The 24,084-nt window shown below is 43.2% G+C and overlaps 1 protein-coding gene across 4 annotated transcripts in view; it reads left to right on the top strand.

Annotated features, from left to right (window-relative positions):
• The window catches only part of abl2 (c-abl oncogene 2, non-receptor tyrosine kinase), a 67,596-nt gene that overhangs the window by 10,265 nt on the left and 33,247 nt on the right, over positions 1-24,084 (top strand). For 2 of the 4 annotated variants that reach the window (XM_034238601.1, XM_034238599.1), the window contains exon 1: positions 22,491-22,683. The exons of the other annotated variants lie outside the window; for them this stretch is intronic. In XM_034238601.1, the coding sequence (XP_034094492.1) occupies positions 22,578-22,683 (106 nt within the window). In that variant the 5' untranslated portion in view covers positions 22,491-22,577. Of the gene's footprint in view, positions 1-22,490; positions 22,684-24,084 lie in introns of those variants that run through there. 4 annotated transcript variants of the gene reach the window in all.

The following is a 24,084-nucleotide window of genomic DNA, read 5'->3' as shown; positions in this document are numbered from 1 at the left end:
CTACTTCTTACATGTTGAACTCAAATACCTGTACTTTCTACTTCATACATGTTGAACACAAATACTTGTACTTTCTACTTCTTACATGTTGAACTCAAATACCTGTACTTTCTACTTCTTACATGTTGAACTCAAATACCTGTACTTTCTACTTCTTACATGTTGAACTCAAATACCTGTACTTTCTACTTCTTACATGTTGAACTCAAATACCTGTACATTCTACTTCTTACATGTTGAACTCAAATACCTGTACTTTCTACTTCTCACATGTTGAACTCAAATACCTGTACTTTCTACTTCTTACATGTTGAACTCAAATACCTGTACTTTCTACTTCTTACATGTTGAACTCAAATACCTGTACTTTCTACTTCTTACATGTTGAACTCAAATACCTGTACTTTCTACTTCTCACATGTTGAACTCAAATACCTGTACTTTCTACTTCTTACATGTTGAACCCAAATACCTGTACTTTCTACTTCTTACATGTTGAACTCAAATACTTGTACTTTCTACTTCTCTCATTTTCCAAACAGCTGGTTCCTTTAGTCTGAATGTGTGTTTGATGCGTGATCATTATTCTTTAGAGTCATTGCGTGTCTATTGATTTGAACACGATCCGTGTATCCATCATTTCCTGGTCTTCTCTAAAGAAGAGGGACCAATGGAAACGTTGTCATGTTGCCGTTGTTCAGCATGGAAACATTCATTAGCTAACAATGACATTATTGTTCTATTAATATAAAGGGAGGTCAGGTACTCTTTAAAGCAGCTGCTAGTTATGGGTACTTTTTACTGAAGTACATTTCAAAGCCTCTTGACTTTCACTTGAGTAAAGAAGTTTAGTCAGTACTTCTACTTTTACCAGAGTACTTTTAAACACGAGTATCTGTACTTCTACTCGAGTAAAGGATGTGTGTACTTCTACTTGAGTAAAGGATGTGTGTACTTCTACTCGAGTAAAGGATGTGTGTACTTCTACTTGAGTAAAGGATGTGTGTACTTCTACTCGAGTACAGGATGAGTGTACTTCTACTTGAGTAAAGGATGTGTGTACTTCTACTCGAGTAAAGGATGTGTACTCGAGTAAAGGATGTGTGTACTTCTACTTGAGTAAAGGATGTGTACTTCTGCTTGAGTAAAGGATGTGTGTACTTCTACTCGAGTAAAGGATGTGTGTACTTCTACTTGAGTAAAGGATGCGTGTACTTCTACTTGACTAAAGGATGTGTGTACTTCTACTCGAGTAAAGGATGTGTGTACTTGTACTCAAGTAAAGGATGCGTGTACTTCTACTCGAGTAAAGGATGTGTGTACTTCTACTCGAGTAAAGGATGTGTGTACTTGTCCTCAAGTAAAGGATGTGTGTACTTCTACTCGAGTAAAGGATGTGTGTACTTGTCCTCAAGTAAAGGATGTGTGTACTTGTACCCTCTCTGCTCAGTCCTCGTTAGGAACCACTAGGAGGAGCCGTGGCCACACCTGGAGAGACATTAGATTGAGAGTTTGGAAGAAGTGTGATATTTGGAAATAGTGTTTCCGTCTCGTTTTAATGCCATGAAGCGAGTTTTCCAGCAGGTGCCATCGTGGGCTCTGTAACGGTTGTGTGTTAAATAAAGTCTCTCCTCTTCCAAAGACTCTCCTGCAGTCTAAATGTCCCCAAAATCTCCTCTTCTTAGTCTTTTCCTCACCTCTTATCCTCGAACTCAGTGAGAAACGTCATGGAGTTCAAGAGAGATGGTAGGAGAGTTCATCAGGACTTAAGATGCACTGAAAGTGAGAGACTCTTTATGATGAGACAGAGGATGCTACTGAGTCAGCTCGGGGAACATAGGTCACATTTGAACACTGATTATCCACAAACTGTGAGATGTAATAGCAGTTCCTTTAGAGCCTCCTACACAATAAAGACCTCAGCTTGGATATGAAAGTATGACGGTTACAGATAATGAAAGTAATCCTTTAATTGCAGACCTTATTCAACACATTTAATCCAGACATGTTTGCACACAATTTAGATTTGTCTCTGGTCCAAACTGAACATGTTACTATATACCAATGCAGCAGTTTACATCCAGAACAGTAGTAGTAGTGGAAAACATGCACCTTGATAGGGATGCATATTACCGAAATACCGGTTACTGGTGGCTACGGTATACCGTACCGAAATCAGATCCGGTTTCGATACTTTAAAAAATAATAATTATAAATTAATTTTAAAAGTGAGTCCGTGGCCCGTTAGGGATGCATATCGTTTTACGATACCGATATCACTGAACGATACCGATACTCAACCGATACATATCGTGATACTTTGAAAATGTATCATCCCACAATTACTCCCATGAAGCGCTTTACGATATAGTTAACATGTCAAATGAATATTAAATTCAATTGTGGGTAGGGATGCACGATATTGGTTTTTTGAAACCGATACCGATACCGATAACTTCCTGCTTCTCAAGACCGATACCGATAATAAAAAAAATGTTACGCCACTAATTATTTTAACGCGATTAACGCATGTGTATTTTTTGTCCTCGGCCGCCCCGTAGTTTCAGAGCGCATCGAGTTTAAAATACCATCTACAAGCTGATGCTGACAGCCCCGCTCCTGTCGCCCGCTTGCGGCAGACCACACTTCCACGCTCACCGGCAGGCACCGACTGGCTGTTGGGAGGACCGGGAGGGTGTGTGTATGTGTGGCCCGAGCGAGCGAGAGAGAGACCTTACGTGCATTGTTGTTGTTAGCATCTGGTGCTAGCTAGCTGCGCTAACGGATATAAGGAGCTGTTTAAATGAAAACAGAGGAGCGACATTTCGCCACAACTGCGCCGAGCACTTGACTTTATGCAGGAAGCCAGACAGTGGGACATTGTACGAGAAGTCAGCACACTCAGCACGGATAGTGCGCAACATGATTGCAGCGTCCAGGCAGCTCCGGTTCGAGCATATGCCTTGAGTTGCACATAGCTCCAACGCCCATACCACCGACGACATGTTTGTTTACTGTCCTGGCTTCACGAGTTAGGGAGCGCTGGATTTGTGAAGAACTCCCCTCTTCCTAAACCACTAATACCACAGTACTGGCAAAACGGGAGGAGCCGAGTGAAAAACAAGCGCCCCTCATCCCAATCCACACCGCAGTATTTCTTTCTTTTTTTTTTACCCAAAAAAATATATTGTATATTATCGGGGCTATTAATACTGGTATCGGGTTTATCGGGATGACGTCATAATTCCTAATATCGGGCCGATAATTATCGTGCATCCCTAATTGTGGGACTTCTTGGATCTTTTAGTTCTGAACAAACAATGAAAAATACATTTAAAAATATGAAGAAAAACGATGATGCAATCTAATGTATAACACCCGCCATCACGGGCCACGGACTCACTTTTAAAATACAAATGTAAAAATATTATTATTTTTTAAAGTATCGAAACCGGATCTGATTTCGGTACGGTATACCGTAGCCACCAGTAACCGGTATTTCGGTAATACCGGACACCGGAATGCATCCCTAGCGGGTGTTATAAATTAGATTGCATAATCGTTTTCTTCATATTTTCTGTATCTTTCATTGTGTGTTCAACACTAGAGAGGAAAGTCCCACAAATGAACTGGGATTTGTTTTCTCTCACCATGAAGGCAAATGTTGATTTTAAAGATGAGATTTGTTTGTTTGTGCAATGCCGAGATCTCATGACCTTTATTCTATTATGTATTTGTTCTCTAGTCGAATCTCAGGTTTAACATTAATTGTAACGGTGCTATAACGGTCTGTTTGCATTGACAAGGTGTGCTATTCACGCGGCACACCTGATGTGCTATAAAAGATATTCCATTTCTTCATATTCTTTATGTATCTTTCATTGTTTGTTCAGAACTGAAAGATCCAAGAAGTCCCACAATTGAATTTAATATTCATTTGACATGTGAACTATATCGTAAAGCGCTTCATGGGAGTAGTTGTGGGATGATACATTTTCAAAGTATCATGATATGTATCGGTTGAGTATCGGTCTCGTAAAAAAGTCAACGATATGCATCCCTCCACCTCGACATCTCATACTCATTTTAATGTCAACAAACACAGAGCAGGAGACTTCCCCTTGCACTTCAAACTGTCAGAATGATTATGTTTAAAAGGTAACAATATGCTTCAACATGTCTCCTGTAACTTGTGTCAGAAAGCAGATAAACAAATGATTTCACTGCCTCAAATCAGACATTCAGTGTTGTTGTGACTTTAATCTGGAAGAGTCTTTGGACGAGTGATGCCTCTCGTTAGGGAAGATATTGTGCATCACCTGAGCTGTTTCAATCTTCATTGTTTGATAGGGAGAGAGTCTTATGGCGCTTTTCCACTGAAGGGCCTCGCACGGCTTAGTACGGTATAGTTAGGCCTTGGTAGGCCCGGCTCACTTTATGCTGCGTTTCCATTACAGTTTAGTAGCTGGGGCGGTAACTATAGTAACGCAGTGTAGGCGGAGCCGTGACGTCATCTTCAATGTGAACCACAAAACCAACATCAGCCATTAGCTCTTAGCACTCAGAGCTCACAGCTCCTCATATCTGTTCAGAAACTAGACACAAGTTAAACAAGTACAAACCACAGACTGCCTGTGTCATGGAGAATACAGTCGCTGGTTTATTTATGTCTGTAGGCCGTTGTTGTGAGCGTGGACGGTCGGAGCATATATAACGTTAGCTTAGCCAAGCTCCATTCAGAAAACACGCATTTTAAAGGTGTTTCGCCTGCCGTCTGTCTGCAGACTTGTCAAAGCATTAATTCATGGTTTTTACTAACCGGTATCAGTATGTTGTTACTTCGGCATCATTTTGAAACGTGTATTACAATTAAATCACGGTCAAATATGTTCATCTTGTTGTAGTTGTTGCCCCTCACGTCACTAGTTTAGCATAATCAGCCGACTCAGCCCGGTTGTTGGCCTGGAAAGAACCTCGATTTTGGAGAGCCAGAAAAACTGTGAAAATGTACCCACTAGCCGGAACTACGCCGAGTGGAAGCGCAACCAAAAACGGGCCGGGTTTGGCACGGCACGCTTAAACTGTGCTGTAGTGGAAATGCGCCATTAAAGTCTACAGCTGCGCCTGTGATGGGGTAAAAACAAAATACAGTTGGAAAGAAAGGGATTTTTCTGCAGGATTCGTCCTCATTATCTGGCTTATCTGCTGGGTACAGACTGGACACTTGGCTAGAAACACACACACTTTCACACTGGAAACACACACACACACACACACACACACACACACACACACACACACACACACACTGGGAGTGGAGCTGTAATGTGATGCATCTTTCTGAGGGTTATCTCCACTCGTCTGACATTATTCTGAGAAAAGACGGATACAAGTTGTTGATTTAACGTTGCTTTTTGGTCGTTTTGCCCCATAAAGGATTACCGGGGACTTTCCTGCCTTCGATATCTATTTCCTGGAAACGTATCGGCACATATCGTAAACATAATATCGAAAGTGGTGATTTTACACCGTTTTTATGGAGAGAAGTTTGAAAGATTTATTTATTGACTTAGTCTGTCCTTACATTTATGATATTCAAGATGCAAGCCTATGTCAAATCCATATATATAAAAACAACAACATATTTAGTGTTCGATTAAAGCTGATTACAAGACAATTATATAAAGAGGAATTGGATATGTCCTAAAAATAAGTGTTTCCCCTTTTTTCATTTCCCGGTAAAACATAACGGAGAGATATTTAAATGTCTCTCAGAAGGATTTACGTAGTGTCAGGGACCCTAACAGCACAGGCGTGTGGCGCAGTGGATAGAGCCTTGGTGTTGGGATCAGGGGGTCACAGGTTCAAACCCCACTGCAGTCAGCATGTCGTTGTGTCCCTGAGACACTTCACCCCAAAATTGCTCCTGTGGGGATTGCCCAGAGTATTGAGTATGTAAGTCGCTTTGGATAAAAGCGTCTAATAAGTGACATGTGATGTAATGTGATGTAACACATATGTTACAGAAAATATTGAAATTGGTGCTTTTTAGGTGGTTTCTGTGGAGAAAAGCGATGGAGCGATCTGCATTTAAATTCCAGTAGTCGTCAAACTCGCGTCCAAATCGACTGAGGATTTCTTTAATAGACGCTGCCTCCCTGTTGCTCAGCTTTCAAGTATGTGTTGTCGTTTCATTCGTAAATAATGCAGTTGATCCAGTTTAGAATCAGAGTCGGTCGTTGAAAAGAGGAACAGGGTTTATACAGGTGAGCAACGGCTGTGATGTACATTGGGTTTGCATTCTTCGCCTCACCTGAAGCGCCTCAGCTCTCTGACTCTCAGGTGAAGCATGTCCTCCAGGCGCTTTCAACTGAGTCACTGAGAGCAGCTTAAACCCCCACACACACACACACACACACACACACACACACACACACACACACACACACACACACACACACACACACACACACACACACACACGCTCGCTGTCTGCTCAGATTAGTCCTCAGGTGTTTCTGTAAACCCTCGCATTAGTAAAGAAAGGCCTTTTGTTGGACTTCAGGGTGTTTAGGGAACACACCTCTGTACCTGTGGGGAGGATGTAAACACACACACATTCACACACACATATACTCACACATATACACACACACACACACACACACACACACACACACACACACACACACACACTGTCTGCTCAGACATTGAGTTTAGTCCTCAGGTGTTTCTGTAAACCTTTTTGTTGGACTTCTGAGTGTCTAGAGAACACACCTCTGTACCTGTGGGGAGGACACACACACACACACACACACACACACACGCTTTGCATCATCCTCATATTGCATAATGTGTTGGACAAGAGCAGACAGATCTCAGTGAGGACACTTCCTGTGATCGCGCCTCTGTAATATTTTCCTATATTCTAGTGTGTGTATTTGTAGATTCTGCCGGACACACTTTTTTTTTGAAATGCATGTTTTATATTTCCAAAAGACTGAATGATGTCATTAACTCTCTGAGGTCTGAGTCCTGTTTTCACAAGTTGGTTCGACTGTTGTTTTGTTGTAAAAATGCTTTTAAAACCCTGTGCTGCACAATCAAGTCACATCATGGTTTTTCCATAAGAAGCTAAGCTATCAGCGTATTGAGGCTACAGGGAAGTCACACGGATCTACACATTGTTATGAGACCATATGTACAAAAAAAAAACAGAGGGTTAAGCACCAAAACAGGTCACATTATTTTATATTGATGTATTTTTGTATCTCCCTGGTTCCTTCCACAAAAAGCCAGTGGGTCGTATTATTAAAATCTCTTAACCACTGATCTTATTTGAGGCTAACAACCAAAAACACATTCAGAAAACCCTTGACCTCCAGACCAGGGGACAGGAAGTGCTAAACCGAGGCATTTTGGGGTTTTCATACCTGCTCCGCACCTTGTAATTAGAATATAGAACTGGCCTTATCTGTCTCTCACCCTTTCCATGGTTTAAGTAAAGGCTAATGTGCAGCGACGCGGTCATTATGGGGAGAAGAACACCGACAGGCCGATCAGGAGCCCGACGCCAAGCGGAGGGATCTAGATCGGCATGAAGGTGTTCTTCTCCCGCTTATCACACGGCCACATTCTCAACAAAGTAACAACATGACTCCCAATATTAATTAAAATGCTTTTGTGGATTTAGAAAATGATGTATTGATTTAAATTGACATGCATCCGCTAAGAAAAATAGTCCGTTGTTACCGTTTGAACTAACGTAGCAACGGCAGGAACTGCTTCGATAGCGCTTTTGAGGAGCTTTTTGATTACAGATTTGAAAACATCGTTGCTTGCTTTAAAAGTAGCACACTTCATGATGTCAAACCTTGGGAAGTATCTAGATATCCCTGCCCTAATGCCAAAGGAACTGCACACTGAATATGTGTCGCCGTTTGATGTCTATGTCTGGACCGCTGCGTAACAAGGAGGGTTTCTGCCCCGTTACTTCTCCGCTGTTTTCTTGTCGCTCTTGTCTTGTCAGTTCGAAAAAACTGCAAAACCGTAAACAGTTAAGTCGAACGGACTTCTTTGTGCAGATGTGAGCGTCCTTAACAACGGTCAATAAATCCCTGACAGCGGTCTGTCTGTTCTGGATTAACAACGTGTCACGTGTTCTGAATTGACCAATCAGAATCGAGTATTCAACTAAGCCATGTAATAATGTCTAATGAAAGCCCCCAAGAAATCATAAAAAAACTAAGAAAGATGTGCCCCTTGACTGTGAAGCTGTATATTTGCCATTTATATATGAAGCAGATCAGTGTAGTTTTGACGAGAAGTCTCCATCATATGCATCCAGCGTCTCTGCTGTCACATAAAGCAGCACTTATCAGCAGATTAATCATCAAAGGGACTCACTTAGAGCTCATTATTAACCCTAACAAGCCCCGAGAGTGGGTTAGGGCTCCTTCTTCCTCCTGGAGGATCCTCAGGCTCAGACTGGTGTCCACTCCCTAATGGATTTACTCCCAGATAGACAGTATGAATGGAGCTGAACGGAGTCCTGGGCGTTTCCTGTGTGTAATCACCTACTCAGAGGCTTTCATCACCAGGATGTAGAAGAGGCGTGGGTCTGATTGAATTTAAAAAGGGAGGTTGCTAACAAGTGTCTAAATGAGACAACTAAACGTCATCACGCCCAACTTTAGCCTCCTTTAGCTTAGCGGTTATGACGTGAAGTCATGTGACCGTGCTGTAGTTCCTTTATAGCCCAACATTAGCCACCTTTAGCTTAGTGGTAGTGACGTGAAGTCATGTGACCGTGCTGTAGTTCCTTTATAGCCCAGCATTAGCCTCCTTTAGCTTAGCGGTTATGACGTGAAGTCATGTGACCGTGCTGTAGTTCCTTTATAGCCCAACATTAGCCACCTTTAGCTTAGTGGTAGTGACGTGAAGTCATGTGACCGTGCTGTAGTTCCTTTATAGCCCAGCATTAGCCTCCTTTAGCTTAGCGGTGGTGACGTGAAGTCATGTGACCGTGCTGTAGTTCCTTTATAGCCCAACATTAGCCTCCTTTAGCTTAGCGGTGGTGACGTGAAGTCATGTGACCGTGCTGTAGTTCCTTTATAGCCCAACATTAGCCACCTTTAGCTTAGCGGTGGTGACGTGAAGTCATGTGACCGTGCTGTAGTTCCTTTATAGCCCAACATTAGCCTCCTTTAGCTTAGCGGTGGTGACGTGAAGTCATGTGACCGTGCTGTAGTTCCTTTATAGCCCAGCATTAGCCACCTTTAGCTTAGCGGTGGTGACGTGAAGTCATGTGACCGTGCTGTAGTTCCTTTATAGCCCAGCATTAGCCACCTTTAGCTTAGCGGTGGTGACGTGAAGTCATGTGACCGTGCTGTAGTTCCTTTATAGCCCAACATTAGCCTCCTTTAGCTTAGCGGTGGTGACGTGAAGTCATGTGACCGTGCTGTAGTTCCTTTATAGCCCAGCATTAGCCTCCTTTAGCTTAGCGGTGGTGACGTGAAGTCATGTGACCGTGCTGTAGTTCCTCTATAGCCCAACATTAGCCACCTTTAGCTTAGCGGTGGTGACGTGAAGTCATGTGACCGTGCTGTAGTTCCTTTATAGCCCAGCATTAGCCACCTTTAGCTTAGCGGTGGTGACGTGAAGTCATGTGACCGTGCTGTAGTTCCTTTAAAGCCCAACATTAGCTTCTGCTGATTTGCGTTTGTGCTAAAGAGCTAATTATCTGCAGCCCTAACTGAGTGTATACAATAGATCTGCTGCAGAACTGTTACTCGTCCTCTCAAACAAGCCTGTCCGCACACAAACACACATGCACACTTGTGATGTAACAATGAGTCTATTGTCCTTTGTCCCGTCCTCTAGAACAACAACGGACTCTCTCTAGCCTCCAGCTTTTCTACAGTCTCTCAAACTGTAGATAGATTGTTCATAAACCAGCTTTGTTTACTCACAACAACAGAAGGTGAACTTGTTGCACTTGTTTTTTAGAGTAACAATTCAGATGTGAAGAGACAGGCTTCAAGATCCTGGAAAGGAATCCTTGAAAAGTGCTTGAATTTCACTTCTTAAAGGTACCACAAAATCCACCCCCTTTAAGTGTTACCAGGGGCATGAGAACATCCTCCACAGAAGGGGTGGTGGTGCCGTGAAGAAGGACCATAGACTGTACATATGAATGGACGTAGTGTCCGTGACGTCACCCATAGGATTCTGCAGAGTTGCCGAGAAGCCTAAAGTAGGCGGAGTCGGCCACTAACGGCTCGACAGTGACGTCAGAGTCTAACTCCCGCCTGCTCCAAATAAGGGCAAAGAGGCGGAGCCGAGGCGGGACCTCCAAAAGCCATAAGATAAGTCCGATATTTAAATGAAGAATACTCCACCAGGCACCAACACAACAAACACGTCCGGGTTCAAGTTGTGTTCCCGGGATCAGCCGAGCAGTTGAGCCCCTGTAGCATCCTGGAGCTTACTGAGCTAACGGAGCTACGAGCAGAGAGACAGAAAGCTAGAAGCAGCACTCACTTCAGAGACCTGTCACTCAAGGTGACCACGCCCTAATTTATGCAAACACTTTAAGACCTAATATAACTAAAAGGGTTGGGTTATAAAACAATGCACCCCCCACACAGCAGTCATGAAGGGGGAATCTAACTATACAGAGAATATGGTTTTTTGAACCACGATGTAAACATGTTTATTTCTGCTGTTAAGTTGGGCATTTTAACATGGGGGTCTATGGAAATGGCTCCCTTCTGCAGACTGCTCCTACTGGCCACTAGATGAACTGCAGTTTGAGGCACTTCCTTATTGGCCTCCCGGCTCTGCCCCAGAGTTTGCCGCTTGAGAAGGACGCATATGGATGCTGATGGGCGGGCAATGAAGCAGCACCAAATCCACCCCCTTTTTAGTATTACCAGGGGCATGAGGTTCTGGCAGGTGTGGACGGAGCGGTTTAGTCCGAGTGGAGCGTGCTTAAGTGCGGGACCCCGGGTACTCACGGTGCGCATGGTTATGGATGTGTGAGTGTTTAAAGGGTCTGCTGGTAGTCAGGAGTCCGCCATGTGAGGCTTGGAGAGCGGGCATAGTGAGGTGTATTTACTGGTGTGGTTCCCTGGATGATGGAAATAACGCAAGTGCACATGTTAGGGACACATGCTGGAGGTCTTTAGTCCGCCCTTTGGGGGTCTTGGAGCGCTCCTATTATACTATTCTTTGCATAATAGGTGACCTTATTGCTTAAACAACTAAGGGCTGTTTCTACATGGTTCATCAGTTACCAATCTCATTACATTTAGCTGATGCTTTTATCCAACGTTCTTTATCACAATACGTGCAGCCAGAATCCTGCAGGTACATTTCCTGTCTGGAAACCCAACCAGATTAAGAGTTACTTCATCCGGTGATATCAACAGAAACTGAGAACAGGTCCCTCCTTTATTCCATTATTGAATGTCCATGACTCTTCCTCTCTGAGTCTTCCTCAGGATCTGATGTCACCTGATGTAACGTCTCGTCTGCTCCATTGTTTTAGCTTTTTGTCAGTTTCATGCAGCCTTACCTGGGGAAATCCACTCTAAATGTCGTCTGATCTCACAAAGACCACAAAGGCATCCTTCTTCTAAAAAAGTCAACATACACTGTGTCTTCCTGAGGATTTGATATTTAAAAAGTTTATGGTATAGAAACACTTCATAAAAAGAAAACACTGCATCGGCTGTGTCTTAATGAATGGGTAATCATAGTTTGGTGTACAAAAGAAGGTTAGCAATGTGCTTAAACTCATAATACTCCCTATAAGAATGCTTCATTTTCTACATAATCTTGCTTTTCACATATCAAATCACTCACATCAACCAACACGCTATACATCTATGGCTATATTAAGGAATTCTGTGGGTATATATACTGTATTTTCATCTATTGTTGATTTCCTGCACTCATCTGGCAATTGTTTTCTTGCTTAATGGTTCATTATTGTTTGGTGTACACGAAATGATTAGCAACATGCTGAAATTCAAATATACACTTTGAAAAATGCTTGATTTTCAACATAATCTGGTGTTTTCACTTAGCAGAAAAACCCCGAAAGACTTCAGGGTGTAATTACTGTATTTTTGATCGATTACTTCACAGATTTGGTTCCCTGTCCTCACTTAGCACTTATCTTCTTGGTTGATGGGTAACTATTGTTTGGTGTCCAAAACAATGTGTTTTCAAGGTGAGCAATGTGGTTACACTCCTAATACTCCTTATGCTTGTTTTTCTGCATATGCTGGCACTTACCAAATCACTCACGTTAACCAACCATCTTTACATGTATGGCTACATGAAGCCATTCTGTGCCAGCCCCTCCGTCTCATGTTGTTTTCTGATCTATCACCTCACAGGTTTTGGCAGTAAACTGTCGTCTCATCCTCAGCATTGTCTCAGTTGTATTGTCAGCGCTTCCTGCAGCCGTGTGTCTCCGTCACCACGTGTTCTGCACAGTTATTTCTGTCTGCTGTGTTTTGTTCTCCAGCTGCTAAGAATACACCCTCACCTCTTCGCTCGTGGGCTCCAGATACCATCGGCATTGTGTTTGATTAGCTGATGTTATTGTGGTGTTTTTAACACTCTGACACGAAGTGGAGGGTTGGAGAGAGAACATGTTAAAGACACATGGAGGCACACACAGCTGCAGAGGAAGTGTGTGTGTGTGTGTGTGTGTGTGTGTGTGGTGTGTGTGTGTGTGGTGTGTGGTGTGTGTGTGTGGTGTGTGTGTGGTTGTGTGTGTGTGGTGTGTGGTCGTGTGTGTGTGTGTGTGTGTGTGTGTGTGTGTGGTGTGTGGTGTGCTGTGTGTGTGTGTGTGTGTGTGTGTGTGTGTGTGTGTGTGTGTGTGTGTGTGTGTTGGTGTGTGTGTGTGTGTGTGTGTGTGTGTGTGTGTGTGTGTGTGTGTGTGTGGGTGGCAGGCAGGGTCACCTCTGTTCCAGCTGTCTTAGGGTTGCAGGCTTGTCATGCCCCTCACACTTGCAAAAACTGGCTCAACACAAAGCAGTCGTTTCTTCAGAGCGCACATGTGCTACACTTCACACACACACACACACGCGCCCGGACGGGCACACGACACACCCCACGCAGACCAACTGCCCACTCAATCAAACTAACCAGAACATGAGGTTTGAGATCGGACAAGTGGAACAACATCTTACTTTTTTGTTTTGTTAAAAGTGGTGCAGGGATGTGGTGGCGGCTAATGTTGGGCTATAAAGGAACTACAGCACGGTCACATGACTTCACGTCACCACCGCTAAGCTAAGGTGGCTAATGTTGGGCTATAAAGGAACTACAGCACCGGTCACATGACTTCACGTCACCACCGCTAAGCTAAAGGTGGCTAATGTTGGGCTATAAAGGAACTACAGCACGGTCACATGACTTCACGTCACCACCGCTAAGCTAAGGCGGCTAATGTTGGGCTATAAAGGAACTACAGCACGGTCACATGACTTCACGTCACCACCGCTAAGCTAAAGGAGGCTAATGTTGGGCTATAAAGGAACTACAGCACGGTCACATGACTTCAGGTCACCACCCCGCTAAGCTAAAGGCGGCTAATGTTGGGCTATAAAGGAACTACAGCACGGTCACATGACTTCACGTCACCACCGCTAAGCTAAAGGAGGCTAATGTTGGGCTATAAAGGAACTACAGCACGGTCACATGACTTCACGTCACCACCGCTAAGCTAAAGGTGGCTAATGTTGGGCTATAAAGGAACTACAGCACGGTCACATGACTTCACGTCACCACCGCTAAGCTAAAGGCGGCTAATGTTGGGCTATAAAGGAACTACAGCACGGTCAAATGACTTCACGTCACGACCGCTAAGCTAAAGGCGGCTAATGTTTGGCTATAAAGGAACTACAGCACGGTCACATGACTTCACGTCACCACCGCTAAGCTAAAGGCGGCTAATGTTGGGCTATAAAGGAACTACATTACGGTCACATGACTTCACGTCACCACCGCTAAGCTAAAGGTGGCTAATGTTGGGCTATAAAGGAACTACAGCACGGTCACATGACTTCACATCACCACCGCTAAGCTAAAGGTGGCTAATGTTGGGCTATAAGGAACTACAGCACGGTCACATGACTTCACATCACCACCGCTAAGCTAAAGGTGGCTAATGTTGGGCTATAAAGGAACTACAGCACGGTCACATGACTTCACGTCACCACCGCTAAGCTAAAGGTGGCTAATGTTGGGCTATAAAGGAACTACAGCACGGTCACATGACTTCACATCACCACCGCTAAGCTAAAGGTGGCTAATGTTGGGCTATAAAGGAACTACAGCACGGTCACATGACTTCACGTCACCACCGCTAAGCTAAAGGCGGCTAATGTTGGGCTATAAAGGAACTACAGCACGGTCACATGACTTCACGTCACCACCGCTAAGCTAAAGGAGGCTAATGTTGGGCTATAAAGGAACTACAGCACGGTCACATGACTTCACGTCACCACCGCTAAGCTAAAGGCGGCTAATGTTGGGCTATAAAGGAACTACAGCACGGTCACATGACTTCACGTCACCACCGCTAAGCTAAAGGCGGCTAATGTTGGGCTATAAAGGAACTACAGCACGGTCACATGACTTCACGTCACCACCGCTAAGCTAAAGGCGGCTAATGTTTGGCTATAAAGGAACTACAGCACGGTCACATGACTTCACGTCACCACCGCTAAGCTAAAGGCGGCTAATGTTGGGCTATAAAGGAACTACAGCACGGTCACATGACTTCACGTCACCACCGCTAAGCTAAAGGTGGCTAATGTTGGGCTATAAAGGAACTACAGCACGGTCACATGACTTCACGTCACCACCGCTAAGCTAAAGGCGGCTAATGTTGGGCTATAAAGGAACTACAGCACGGTCACATGACTTCACGTCACCACCGCTAAGCTAAAGGCGGCTAATGTTGGGCTATAAAGGAACTACAGCTAAGCTAAAGGAGACTCCTAAAGAATCAGAAACCAGCAAAAAAACTATTGACTTTGAGACGAGGGAACAGGAAATGCTAAATCATTTCTGGGTTTTCTGACTCATTCCAACAACGGTTTGGAAACAGTTTAAGAACTACAACCGATTTAATGGAACTGGATCCCGTTAGGAAAACAATTAATTTGCACCTCAGAGTTTTGACTAATCAGTGATTGTGTTTTCGTTCGTGTCCAACGTGAGATTCCTCAAAATCAAGACCTTTGACAAATTGCATGATATCACTATTTCATTATAAACATTCCTGGGGAGGGTGATGGGAAATGTAAGAGGAGCAGCTCTGACAGTTGGCCCAGCAGTTGGACACACACTCACACACTAACACACTCACAGCCTTCTCCCTTGGGGGAACCATACCAGCCATCTGCTGCTGTTGTCATGCATTGCACACTCCTACACCACACACACATACACACACACGCACACACTCATACACCACACACACACACACTCATACACCACACACACACACACACACTCATACACCACACACACACACACACACACACACACACACACACACACACACACACACACACACGCACACACACACAGGGTTGAGAGGGTAACTTTAAAAATGTAATCCGTTACCAATACTTGTTACCTGCAAAAAGTAATCTCATCTGAATATCAAACATAACTGGATGAGCTAAACTACAGTTTACCAAAGCAGGAAGAACATCTGAGCTGACAGGAAATGCTTTTAGTTTAATACGATTATCTCACACACACTGTTTGATGAACATGTAGGTTCACCTGCTGAATTAAAAACAGAGCAAATGAAGCAAAGAAAGTGAAAACCATGAAGCAGCAGGAGTATAGATTCACTGAAAGTATTACAGAACAGCTTATAGAGAAGAGAGAACAGCTGATTCTCGGAATTTTCTAAAAAAGTAAGAAATATGTAAAAAAAAAAAAAATCTAATAAAAAGTGAGAATTTAGAAAATATCGAAACTTGGAAGAATTTCAGAATTTTATAAAAATTATATATTTTTTCAATTAAGTTTCAATTTGTAAATGAAGTCAGAAATATGTTAGAAGCCAGGAATAAAAAAAAAAAAATGAGACTTTGGAGAAAAAAGTGAGATTTATTTTTGAAAAAGTCTGAATAAAAAAAAAAGGAAAATCTCAAATTGGAAAAAAGTCACAATTGAATAAAAAGTCAAAATAAATCGAGACCCTGAACAAGATGATTAGGGCCACGCGTAAACTAAATTAAATAAATTACTTAAAAATATTTCATAAAGTTATATTATAGTTATAATTATATAGTTATATTCAGGCAGAATAGATTCTCACTGAAAGTTTTACAGAACACAAAAAGTCAGATTTATTTTATTTTTTTACAAAAAGCCAGGAATCGAATAAAGCTCGAAAATTGAGAATCTAACTTTTTTGTTTGTTGGAAAAGTCAGAATTTGTATTAAAGTCACAACATTTTTTTTTTTTTCCCCGCAAATAAAAAGGTCTATTTTTTTTAAGTCAGCATTTTGAAAAGAAATCCAAAAAAATAAATAAATCTGAATTCTGAGACAATAAGTCAGAATTCTAAAGTATTATCCTACAGAGAAAAGCTCACAGAGAAGAGAGAACATCTGATGAGTTCTAGCCCTGTAATCCTGCTGGTAATCCACTACAGAAACATAACAGTAATCTGATTTCTTTAAATGTAACTAAGCTCCTTGTCTGCGTATCCTGACTCCCATTGCATGTAAAGCCCATGCCTTCACACACATGCCACAACCTTTCCTCCATATCATATATCCTTCCTCCCCTCCGTTCTTTACCACACGCTCGTTCTGCCATCACAGTGCGTTTCCCCGCAGATAACATCAGTCATGGAAGTCTTTTCTCTGCAGCCGGACCTCCAAACCAGCAGGGAGTAACTGGAGGTGGATTTAAGGATACAAACACTTTATTTGGGGGGTCTCCGGCGCTCCGTTTCCTTTTAGAGATGCCTGGGATGAAGTAGCTCTGGGAGAATGTACACTTGAAGAAGACAAAGTTCACGAATCCCTCTTTCTCTGGAGCTTTATTAGCACGACAGTTGGGAGTCAGAGCAGCTCAGAGTCTCTGGATCTACTGGTTCAGATCAATAGAAGATGTACTGGGAGCTGTGGCTGAGTCAGGTGACTGCCAGCGCCGCGCTGCAATGCATTCTGGTCCAAAACAAAGGTGGGCAAGCGTTGTGTGTGAAGATGTGGACGATATTGGGTTTGATTGTCTGGAAAAGGAGAAATGTGTCGTGATAATAGTTTGGATATTACTGTGATCTGTCTGCATGGCATGTGTCTGCCTCGTGGTGCAGACTAACGCCGGAGGAAACTGCATTTCTTGATGCTTTTCCACCAACATGGCAATAAAACACTCCATACTTCAAGCTAGCATGGCCCAACCTCTACCGGCGTCCAGATGCTGCCAGGAGCTTAGATCTGGACACCTGCATCCTTTCTCACTTACTTTGCAGAATAATAAATCTTTGTTTGCAGCTCCGAGACTTGTGTGTGTGTGTGTGTGTGTGTGTGTGTGTGTGTGTGTGTGTGTGTGTGTGTGTGTGTGTGTGTGTGTGTGTGTGTGTGTGTGTGTGTGTGTGTGTGTGTGTGTGTGTGTGTGTGTGTGTGTGTGTGTGTGTGTGTGTGTGTGTGTGTGTGTGTGTGTGTGTGTGTGTGTGTGTGTGTGTGTGTGTGTGTGTGTGTGTGTGTGTGTGTGTGTGTGTGTGTGTGTGTGTGTGTGTGTGTGTGTGTGTCACCCGTCCCCTTGTTGTTATGAAGGTTGTTCTGCATGTAAACGCTCTGCAGAGTCACAAACCCTCAAAGTGCACTCTGTAGCGAGTAAACCTCTAACACAGAGAAGACCTGTCTGTGCTGCCCCAGAACGCCTCGTTGGACATTTCTCCTTTTCCATTGTTTGCTTCCTGGGTTCTGTGACGTGTGAAAACCCAGATCAACAACAAATGACCGGATTGGTCCCAAATGGACCAATCCTTGGAGCTCCCTCACACACCAGGATCCCTTGGCTAACTAACAGGGAGTCCCATTGACTTGCAAAGAGCTCCCTGAACGCTGGTAATAGACGAGTTGGGATGGTGGAGGAATGCTCTCCACAGACCCATTCTCACAGCGTTAGAAACCTTTCTCTTTCTCAATATCAAGCCACACTTATTGTTTTGACTTCGGCTGTGAGTGTTTGCGTGCTCAGGGTGAGTTTAGCTTGTTCTCGCTGTATCGCCGACCCGGAATCCTGTCAGCTCCTCGCAGCAACGAGCCTCGCAACGTCCCGACCAATCAGAGCACACTGGGCTCACAGGGGGGGGGGGGGCAGGAGCTCCAACAAGCCGTGTAGGACAGAGAGTGAATACACAGACTATACAGAGATGCTGTGAGAAACCAATGTGAGTTTGGAACATTGAACAAAGTGAATCTATTCTAGTCGACCTGAACGATGGAACTATGATCAGTGGAAAGGGCCGTGCCACGGGACCTTTAAGTGTCTCAGTAGCTTAGGACACTTGCATCTTTCTAACTTACTGAGAGGTTCCCTGGCGTCTAATATCTGTCAAGTTTGACTTCTCCATTCTCAAATGAACAGAAATCTAAAAGGATGAATGATTTCAGATATAAGTGTGATTGTTACTCCTTTATCTGACCTTAGAGATCAGTTTTCCTTCAACTGCTTTAGTGATTTTCTGCCAACATTGCAATGAAACACACTTTACTTTTTAGGTTTGAATGGACCAACGTTCACGGTGTTTTGGAAACATATCTGTATATATCCATTCCTGACTCAATCATATTGAGAGTCTCAGACACTCTTACACCAGCTTCCCTTCTAGCTTGACATTGGGTAACACTTGATATTAAGGTACACTTATTCACCAACTAGTTGTTAATTAACATTCATATTAGCTCTTTATTAGTCAGTATAAAACACTTTCTGCCTTATTCTACATGACCATGTTAGCTAAGAGTTTGTCCTCAATAACCCTCTAATTAGTGCTTATTTATTGTACGTAAGGAAGTTGTTGTTCATGAGATAGATCAGGGAGGTCAAACTCAAACACACAGTGGGCCAACATTAAAAAATGGGTGCTAGTGGAGGGCCGGACTGGTTCAATGTTTATTGCAGAACTTATTGAAATGAACTTATTTCACATATTGAACCTGGAACTAACAAAGCTTCAATTATTGCCTATAAAAACAACATTAAATAATCAGTTGCATTCATTTCTTATGGCTCTATCTGCAGCTTTTCCAGAGTCATTTCTTATGATCACATTTCTCCACAGGCCAACAACAGCTTCAACAAAACTATTCCCCTCAAAGAGAAAACCAAACTTGCCCTGTTGTCTTATCCTCTCACAAAAACACTTAAAGAATCGTCCAGATTTAAAGAACCTCTGAGGTGTTTCACAGAGTGGAGACTCAGATGATGGACAGCTGAAACCTCATTAACACAAAATCACATTTAAATAGTTTCTGCTGCTGTGTAGTTTCAGACAGGAAACTCCGCTGATCATTGGCTGAAACAACGCACAAAACTTCTTTAAGAAAACGTCTCATTTAGAGATTTTAGACAAAACTATTCCCTCAGAGAGAAAACCAAACATGCCCTGTTGTCCTGAGAGAAAGTGCAGAAGGAAGCATCCATTGAACTCAGTGTGCTGCTCTGTGATGCTAGCTCAGATACGTGGCATCTCATCTCAAGGTCATCAATGTTTGGGCTCAGGCTCTGAGCTGAGGAGACCCTCAGGATGGAGAGAAGGTGTGCGTGCAATATACCGGAGGGCCAGATCTAATAGGAATTAGAGATTATCCTGCGGGCCGAAATTAAACCCACCAAGGGCCTGATTTGGTCCCCGGGCCTCGAGTTTGACACGTGTGAGTTAGGGTCTTAATGTGCTCAATATGGGCCTAATGAGGCATTCTCTCATCACACCTAACAAATATGATCTATTCTTATGCAGCAAGACATGAAACTAAAAGTGTTAATTGTGTCAAAATAACTCAGAATGTGGTTTTTCTAACTCAGAATATGTTCCCTATTTGAAAGTGAAGTCTTGTTCATAACTGATAAGCTGGCAGTTTGACTCTAATGTGTTAATGAACAACTAGTTGATGGTGAATAAGTGTACCTTAATATAAAGTGTTACCTGACGTTGTTCTAAAACTAGCCCTATGACATGATGGGTAACGTATATCTATTAGTCTCAAAGGAAGATCTGTTCTGTTTCGAGTTGTGAGATAGGATGTGAATCATAGCTTCCTGGTTCCTCCTGAATCTGGAGCTGCTAGTTTCCGTCAGCAGAAAATCCGGAAGAAGACTGAGGCTTTTCTCCTAAATCCCTGACGTTGTCTCTTTCTGTTCTCTAAATCATCGCTTTGTTTCATAACAAGTAGAGTTTAACCATTTAGATGCTTTCTCTAAGACACTAAGCATTTGAAGATGACATGTTACTTCGTCGACGCTTTTCTCCAAAGCGACTCACATACTCAATACTGTGGTTAATCCCCACAGGAGCACTTTGGGGTGAAGAGTCTCAGGGACACAACGACATGCTGACTGCAGTGGGGTTTGAACCTGTGCTCCCCTGATCCAACACCAACCCACTGCGCCACAGCCTCCCTTAAGATAACATTAAAGGGAACAACAGAAGAAGACAGGAAGACAGGACCGCCTTGAGAGTTGCCGTCAGTTTCAGTTACATTGCTGTAGCGCCAGTTCAGTGGAAGGGACCATTTCTTCTTATTCGAAGCAATAAGATCATTTTATTTATTTATTTAATTCTTTATTTATTTGGGGTCACATTATAATACAAGTACAGTTTTAATCAAATAAAATAAAAACGAAAAGTACACAGGGGTTGTTTGAAATAGCAAATGTGCATGTGCATACATATGAACATACATATATACATTCAATACACATACACAATAATAAGATCATTTCAAATCAATGATATGCAGGGTTTTGTTTGCCCCGGATAACAGGAGCACCGCGCCTCAAATCAAAACGCAGATTTTCCCCGTAAAAAGTTAAAGTGATCAGAAAACAACATTTCTGTTCTTCAGAAACTGATCATTCCTCCAGAAATCTGAGCATCAAACCGAGCGTCAGGCGGCAGAGACTGCTTTGTTTTTACGGAGCTCCGACCTCTCGTTGTTTACGTCTCGTTGTTGTTTACGTCTCGTTGTTGTTTACGTCACATCTTGTTTACAGTTCTCAAGAGAATTGATATATCTTATTAACAACGTCAGAGACACAGAGGTCATGCTATATCTGTGTGGAGAAACCCCTGCTGTGAGTCAAGTCGTTGGTTCATGTTAGAAACATCTCCCTGGTCCCCGGTTTGATCTTCAGTCTCAGGATCCATGTGTCTGTGATCCTCTCCAGAATGGAAGGAGTCATCACATACAGAGCATCAACTAGTTCCTGAACAGTGTCCTTCACATGCTGATATCAAGAGAGGGAGTTACACCGTCACAAGATGGAGGAATAGAAAGCAGTATTCAATGTTTACTTCAGATTAGCTCCACGTCAGAAATGAGCATGCTTGATGTCTCTCTCCATAGAGGCTGAATCATCATGTTAATCACATAGCTATCATCTGCCTCAAACAGTCCTGATGCTCTTCTAGGTAATCACACATCCTGTCATGTTCACAGCTACAGTTGATACCTTTGTTAGCATGCTACTCTCATGTTGGAAGAGGACATTCAGTGTTTTCCCAACAGGTCATTTTGTGCGTAGTCGTGTAATAAGCAGGAGAATGTGCAGTAAACACAAAACGTTCAGTAACAGAGTTGTATGATTACAGAAGCTGCTTCCTGTTGACACAGATCACACCTTGTTTGATGTTATTTTTATAAACCCCTCAAGGTATTGTTTGAGTCACTGCTTCCAATTGCAAGTTATTGTTGGACGAGAATAACCAGGTTATGAAACTCAATTTCTGTTTCAAAGTTTCTCCCTTCGCTCAGCAGCTGTTCAGACATGCAGCAACAGCTGTGTGTGTGTGTGTGTGTGTGTGTGTGTGTGTGTGTGTGTGTGTGTGTGTGTGTGTGTGTGTGTGTGTGTGTGTGTGTGTGTGTGTGTGTGTGTGTGTGTGTGTGTGTGTGTGTGTGTGTGTGGGTGTGTGTGTGTGTGTGTGTGTGTGTGTGTGTGTGTGTGTGTGTGTGTGTGTGTGTGTGTGTGTGTGTGTGTGTGTGTGTGTGTGTGTGTGTGTGTGTGTGTGTGTGTGTGTGTGTGTGTGTGTGTGTGTGTGTGTGTGTGTGTGTGTGTGTGTGTGTGTGTGTGTGTGTGTGTGTGTGTGTGTGTGTGTGTGTGTGTGTGTGTGTGTGTGTGTGGTAGCTATGGTGATCTCTCGTGTAGAGAGAGAGTAGTTCCCTCCCCCTCTCTCCCTGTATAAGCTCACCTGCACGCCCCCCTCCCCTCAGATCTCACCTGCTCTGGAAGGTTTGGGTTTTGAGCAGCCGGCGATAACGCGTTCTTTCCGAGGAGAGGATTAAATAAAGTGATGCTTTTGAGGTGCCTGCAGGCCAGCAGCAGCTTTGAGGAAGAGTGGGTCGCGCTGAGCGGCAAACCCCTGCAGACCGGCTTCAGACCGAGGCCTGGAGACGCAGGTAGAAACACGGAGGGTGGATTATTATTATATATTTAGTGAGAGGACATCAGTGACGTCGGATCACTGCGTTGTTTTTCCTGCTTGATCCCACAGTCTACTTCCTTTCCTACTGATCTTTGTAACCTATATTTACACTTATTTTATATTTACACTTATGTTATTGTCTTTTCTCTTGGCTGCTATTCTTTTGGCTTGTCACGGTTCTGGGGCCGTTTCTCTTTCCTTTTGAAAGTCTCTGAAAGTGTCGGTTGTTTCCGTGCCGTTACGACAAATATTGCGATTCGAATTGCGATATTTGTTTTGAAGCGACCCAACGGAAGTTTATTGTAAAATGCGGCCATATCTCCGGCTAGGAAGGTCGCATCAACGTGCTCCCGTCTCCAGCGCCCCGCAGCCCGAGCTACGAGTGAAAGAACTACACTTCCGTTGCTTTAAAGTCGAGCTTCAGTTTAAGATTCTCCCTGTAATAGAAACATGTGATGGAGCGTTGCTAACCTGACTCAGAAACCATATAGAGCTCCGTTGGAAGCCATTTGGAAAGGGCAGGCACTTTCAGAAGCACTTGGCAGGTGATTGGATCAATCTGTCACCTTCTATCATGGGCCACTTCTGATTGGTTAACAATGGCTGGTACATGTGGAGCACAGCACTTCTGATTGGTGTGGATGACTGACACACAAGAAACAAACATTGCATCTGGCTGTTACACTGCCTTCACTTTCAATTCCATAATACTTCCAAACTCCTGACCTTTGCTCCGTCCCGAGTCACCAGCTGGACGTAGCCTCTCGTTAGCTGCTGCTATCAGACACCGCGCCCACTCTGTTGCTTTGAGAGGAATAAGCAACCAGGTCTGAAAACAAGCCCAACAGAAGCAACACATCCATGATGTTGTGTCATTTTAAAACAAAAATAAGTCATTGTCATTTTTGTTTTGTAACATTAAATAAAATAATTGTTAAAAAAAAAAAAATAAAAAAAAAAAATCCTGATCCCCGATTTTTTTCTTTTGAGAATCACGTGATCGGATCGGGACATCTCTATCTTTTAAGATTTTAATTCAACCTGTAGTCAGAGGGCATCAGTGTTTTAGTAGAGAACCTGATTTCTGCAGATTGTGCTTCACTCGCTTGTCTATTTGAACTCTATTGTTTTGCTTCGACTCTTCCTACGTATTTCAGGATATCATTCAGTCGTGAGAGGAAATCAGTGTTGGGTCAAATCACCTGATAACCATGAAGTTTTGATTTTAATTGGGCAGCTTTTTGTCGTGATCTCACAACTTCAAATTCACTTTCCTTCCTATTTGTTCTTATCGTTGAACCTGAATTGTCTTCCTCTGTATTTCAGGATATCATTCAGTCTGCAGTCAGAGGACGTCGGTGTTGCCTTGAAACCT

This window comes from Gymnodraco acuticeps, unplaced genomic scaffold, assembly GCF_902827175.1.
Source record: "Gymnodraco acuticeps unplaced genomic scaffold, fGymAcu1.1, whole genome shotgun sequence".
NCBI classification, from domain to species: Eukaryota; Metazoa; Chordata; class Actinopteri; order Perciformes; family Bathydraconidae; genus Gymnodraco; species Gymnodraco acuticeps.
This window is presented reverse-complemented; position numbering and strand designations above follow the sequence as displayed.